Raw genomic sequence first — 6,000 nt, 5'->3', positions numbered from 1 at the left:
CAGCACTCCTGGGCGCGGCACAAATATATAAGGCCTAACTGGTGGTGGCTGCAGCTTGTAGACAACAAATTTGGTGACACATTCCCTTTAAAGTGTACCTGGAAAAGATAGCAAATCTGGTAATTCTGAACAGTTCTCATTGTTGGTCATACTGAAAAATGAAATATTTACCTGTTCATGTGATCAATTTCTTGCAGAGAGTTTATAACAAGTTCATAACAAGAAGCTGCAGATACGCTAGATTACTGGGTTATAACTTTTTATTAAAATATTTTCCATTTACATCTGCAAGCGGTTTTGTTTTGTCTGTTTTAATGGGATCATTACCTTTAATCATATTAAAAAGCATTATTTTGGATAGGAAACAGAATGAAATAATATGAACAGTAAAACGTTTCTGTACTAATGCAGAATCCAGGACTGAGGTTTCAGTGGCTTGAATTTCACACAATAGAATCCTATGCAAATTGCTGTTGTCAATCCACACAGAATAAAAATGTGTCTATTCGGTGTTTTAGAGTCCGTAGATTTCTGAACGACACGAGTCCTGGCTGGGTTTATGGTTCGGCTCCATTGAGTCAGGATTGCATTCCTAGCACCAGTCCATTTGCCCGGACCTGTTAGACGATACTGGTACGGTGTGCTTGGACCAAAGAAAACCTGCAAAGCCAGTTTAGGGTCTGTAAATAACAGACGCATAATGTTGGGGCGAATGCCAATCTCCACAGCTACTTCATCCATGCATTCTATAAAGTACATTTGTAAAGTCTGACTTCTGCCATCTCCAAAACTGTGGAAATATAAATGGAATTATATTACTTATACTGGTAGAGAACAATTGTGGCCTAAACAGAATACAAAATGGAAGAAAAATGCCCAGCAGCACAGCTAAGGCTGCTTTCACACCTCCAGTTTCTGCAATGCGGCACAATCCGGCACTTTGCAGGAAAATCGCAACTGTTTTTTTTTGCTGCCGGTTGCGTTTTTTCTGCATAGACTTTAATTAGTGCCGCATTTTGCCACATGGCCTTGCGTTAAGTCCGGTTTTTGCCGCATGCGGCAGATTTAGCCGATGCGGCGGCCGGATGGAACGTTGCCTGTCACGTTTTTTCGTGCGGCAAAAAAAAAAACCGCATTGCGCCGCATTCAACCGATGCGGCGCATTTTTCAATGCATGCCTATGGCGGCCGGATGCGGCGTGATGCGGCAAAAAACGCATCCGGCCGCCGCATGCGGTTTTTGCCACTGCGCATGCTCAGTAGCATGCCGCAAGCGGCAAAACCCGGACGGGACGCATGGGAAAAACTTATGCAAAGGATGCAATGTTTTCACCGCATCCGTTGCATAGCTTGCACAGCCGGATTGAGCCGCACTGCTCAAGCCGGATGTGTGAAAGCAGCCTAAATTGTCTAACTATTCTCTCCCCCTACTTTTAGAAACAACTGACAATTAGAAGTGGATCTTGGAAGGAAAACAACATCCATATTAAAGTCTTAAAATGATCATAATTAGTGTTATTCCTCATTTACATAGGCAGCTTATTTTAAAAACTCACCTGAAAAGATAAGCCCCGTTTAAATATGCCTGGAATACACATATAATTAGCCAAACGTAAAAGGAATCTATCAGCAGGTTTGTGCTACCTTATCTGAGAGCAGCATAATGTAGGAAAAGAGGCCCTGATACCAATGATGTATCACTTAGATTACTGGGTGCAGCTGTTGGCGACACAATCCGAGTTCTTAAATGTAACTTGTAGCAGAGCTCAGAAAGCTAACCCTGCCCCTGATTAGCAGCTTTTTGTGTACATTGTATGTTGACAGTAAGCTGCTAATGAGTGCTGGGGGTGTGGTTGCACCAGGTATAACATGGGAACTGGTTTAGGAAGTGATAATTGTGGCACCCCTGAGGCTTCAGTAGCCACAGGGTACTGCATCTCCCTTAAGATGTAGTACTCTTCCCGGGTAAGGAGAGGTTAATCGCTGGTGTTTCTCACATTCACACAAACCACACATTTAGATGCTTTCCCACCAGGGAGATGGCCTAGGGTAGATAGGGGGGTAACTGTTACGAGGGGGACCCGGGGAAGCGTGCCAAGATGGGAAATGGACAGCTTCTGCCGGTCAAGGTCCACTGTGCGGTGTAAGGGACCGCCGCTATGGTGGGTGAAGAGTGAGCAGGTTGCTGCTAGCGATCGTCTGGAATGTCACAGACGATCTATGTACACCGATCTGCCCTAACCCGTGAGGGTTGTATAGCACGGATCTCACGGCTCGGTGTACCTGTTTCCACGGGGAAGCACAGAGGTGCCCACGCACGTGTGCCAGTGGAAGTCACAAGAATATGGCACAAGGGTAGCACAGAGGTGCCCACGCACGTGTGCTTTCAATAACCAGGTGAGTCCGGTGGAGACTTGAGGAGCTCACCTGGGACAGGAACACGGCCTGTTGAAGGGGATACTGCCAGAGCAGCAAGGCAGGAACACGGCAGGAACACGGCCTGCAAACCAGATGCTGCCTAAGCAGCAAGGGCCAAGCCCACAAAAGACAGTAATGCCTGAGCAGTGGCGTGGCAGCACGCTGCCAGACATCCAAACATAGAAGGACGGTCGCGCGCCGCCATGAAGGCAGGGGGAGCTTTTAAGGAGGCGTAGCTCCACCCAAGGGCGGGCGCGAGATGGGCGTGACCCAATTAGGATTCGTGACGTCTTGGCCCGGCCAGTCAGGATTCAGCACTTCACCAGCCTTGTTATCGAGCCGTGTGATATCAGTGAGCGAATCAGAAGACGTCACATGGGGCACATGCTCATCTTCCTGCCTCTGGGTTATAAAGGCGGGATCCTCGGTTTCACAATGTGCAGAGATAAGTGAAGTCTTGCTACTTCCCTGACCATCAATCCTTTGCACACTGCGCAACCTCTCAGACCCTCTGTGATGCTGAGCAGGAGGGCTCGTGGCAGGCAAGGTATGGGAGACCGCTCCATTCCTTGCCAGAGAAGAACCACTAGGTGTCACCCTTCCGCTGCGCCTCTGAGGAGGCAACTCCTGCAGACTGCGCTGTCTCCCAGACCTTTGGTGCTGCTGAGCCGGAGGGCTTGTTGCAGACAAGGAATGGGGGACCACCTCATTCCTTGCAACAGGAGAGCCACGAGGTGTAACAGGTAACCATCACAAAGCATGGGACTTTCCCGGTCACTGGGACAGCCACCTGGGCAGCGTGCACCACTTGGGGAAAAGGGAAGGAGCATCTCTACACATGGTCAGTTAGCCCCGGGCACAGCCTGGGGTGAGACACACACCTGGAACCTTAGTCCAATCTTCTGTTACCTCACACATCTGGGAGCACCATAGGACCCATGGCTTGGAGCATATGTCGCGGGTGGGGAGGGCACCACGCTCGGGTCCGGTGCTACTGCTGCTCGGTGGCTCAAGCGGTGGGCCGGATCCGGGGACTCGAGCGGCGCTCCTCGCCCGTGAGTGAAAGGGGGTGGTTTGGTTTGGGGATTTGGTCCGTGACACCACCCACATGTTGTGGTGAGGTTGGGCACCACCGCTGCTATTGACGGGGATCCCGGGAGCGATGGTAGGGAGCAGCTGGGATGTTTCTCTCCCCTCCGTGGGTAGGGGGTTGGTGGTGTCGGGGAGGCAGGGTTGGCAAGGTGCAGGGTCGCTTGGACTGCGCAGCGCGGTGCCGGATGGCACGGTAGTACTCACTCAGCCACAAATGGATGCAAAGTCTCTGGTAAACCAAACGGCTGGATGGACGGGTCCCGCAGCCGGCTGCTGTGGTTTCTCCCGGACGGTTGGTGGTGGCTGCCTTTCCCTGCACCTTTGTGTATGTTCGGTCCCGATGGATTCCCACCGGTAACCCACTCCCCAGCGTGTATATGTGCTGGAGGAGCCCTTTTGCCCGCAGGCTCTGGCCCTTGGAACTCTAGCTGTGGCGGTAGCTGTATTTCCTTTTTGCTGGTTGGACGGTTGCCTTCAATCGGGTTTTGGCTGTTAGGAAATCCCTGGGGTTCCGGTCACTGACGGATTTGACCTATTTAACGGCGACTCCAAGCCTGGTCGGGGTCTGCAGGCCCTGCCGTCCCCGGTCCTACGGTTCCGCGTTGATCTGCCTCTCCTGCAGACGGCCACCACCGTCTGCCAACCTTGCTCTTGGTGCCCGGGCCACGTACCCGGACACGGTCAGTCTGCTCCTCTACTACCACTTTACTCCTCACTCTTTGACCTCCCTTACTGAACTGCCTTCCTTTCCTGCCTCCAGGACTGTGAACTCCTCAGTGGGTGGGGCCAACCACCTGGCTCCACCTCACCTGGTGTGGACATCAGCCCCTGGAGGGAGGCAACAAGGATTTGGTGTCTGGCTGATGTGCCTATCTCGGGGTGTGGGGTGTGTTGTTGCAGTACCTGTGACGACCTGGCTAGTCCAGGGCGCCACACATACAGCTCAGCCCAGGTTCTCCACAGCTATGCGGGATTCCAGGGTCTGCGGAGAGTGCAGGAAACATGCGCAGCCTGTTCCACATTCCACATTCACCGGGATTGCAGGGACCCTGACCAGAAAGGACTCACAGTGGGAACACCGGCAGTGACCTCGAATTGCTTGGGATCGGCTGGGGATCATCACAGCGGTGACCGGCATCTTCCGGGTAAAACCAGGACTGTGAGTGAAGAAAACCTTGAACCCGCAGAGACTGTGTCCGCCCGTCCTTGCCGGCGCAGGCACCCCGTGCTTCGGCGCCCGCCATCATTACTCCCCTCATCATCCTCCCCAGTGCCCGCTCCACCTGTAGGGAGCAGAAACATCTTAGGTGCTATAACCATCCGCCCCGGAGGATAGCGACAGCAGCAGCGGCGATTCCCTGGCCATGTTCCACAGGTGGCGTCATGAATCAAACCTCCACCTTCATCATCCTCATTCCCCCCTCCTTTATTGTACACCGGTAGGGCCACCAGTGACATCCCCAGACCCGACATCACCAGGCCGGGTGACGAGGAAAGTTAACCTCTTGCCCCATGGATGCTACATAATCCCCTGCTGATAAAATACTCATTGTTTTGAATAAATGACACATCCCTGAAATCTGTCTCAGCTTCTACCTCATGCTGCCTGCAGATTACTTAAGCTGGGTTCACACTAAACGACAGCGACAACGACGTCGCTGTTACGTCACCATTTTCGGTGACGTAACAGCGACCTTGTAAGTCGCTGTTATGATCGCTGCTTAGCTGTCAAACACAGCAGAAGCAGCGATCATAACGTCGCTGTGTTACATGTGCAGAGAGCAGGGAGCCGCGCTTAGCGCTGGCTCCTTGCTCTCCTAGGTACAGTACACATCGGGTTAATTAACCCGATGTGTGCTGCAGCTACATGTCACAGTGCAGAGAGCAGGGAGCCGCGCGCACTGCTTAGCGCTGGCTCCTTGCTCTCTTTGCTACAGTATACATCGGGTTAATTACCCGATGCATACTGCAGCCACATGTCACAGTGCAGGAGCCGGCGCTGGCAGCAAGAGCGGAGGCTGGTAACCAGCGTAAACATCGGGTAACCAGGGAAAGGACTTCCCTTGGTTACCCGATGTTTACGCTGGTTACAGCTTACCGCAGCTGCCAGTGCCGGCTCCTGCCCCTTCATTTCGTCGCTCTCTCGCTGTCACACACAGCGATGTGTGTGTCACAGCGGGAGAGTGACGACGAAAAAATGAAGCTGGACATTCAGCAACGACCGGCGACCTCACAGCAGGGGCCAGGTCGTTGCTGGATGTCACACACAGCGACAGCGACGGGACGTTGCTGCAACGTCACCGAAAATGGTGACGTAGCAGCGACGTCGTTGTCGTTGTCGCTGTGTGTGACACCAGCTTTAGTAAAAACCTGCTGACAGATTCCCTTTAAAAATTAAGTAATATAAGGGCAGACTAGATATAAATGTTTATGTCGCCAATCTCCTATGACCATTTATGTATCTCCTTAAAAAAAAAAAACCACAGAGGGC

At 52.2% G+C, this 6,000-nt stretch overlaps 1 protein-coding gene across 2 annotated transcripts in view; it reads right to left on the bottom strand.

The window, feature by feature from the left end:
* Positions 1-250: 250 nt before the first annotated feature.
* LOC142250138 (dimethylaniline monooxygenase [N-oxide-forming] 2-like) overlaps positions 251-6,000 on the bottom strand; it is a 67,429-nt gene continuing 61,679 nt past the window's right edge. For both annotated transcript variants that reach the window (XM_075322247.1, XM_075322248.1), the window contains one exon: positions 251-790. In XM_075322247.1, coding sequence (XP_075178362.1) covers positions 403-790 — 388 coding nt within the window. In that variant the 3' untranslated portion in view covers positions 251-402. The remainder of the gene's footprint in view (positions 791-6,000) is intronic.

This window comes from Anomaloglossus baeobatrachus, chromosome 8, assembly GCF_048569485.1.
Source record: "Anomaloglossus baeobatrachus isolate aAnoBae1 chromosome 8, aAnoBae1.hap1, whole genome shotgun sequence".
Lineage (NCBI taxonomy): Eukaryota > Metazoa > Chordata > Amphibia > Anura > Aromobatidae > Anomaloglossus > Anomaloglossus baeobatrachus.
This window is presented reverse-complemented; position numbering and strand designations above follow the sequence as displayed.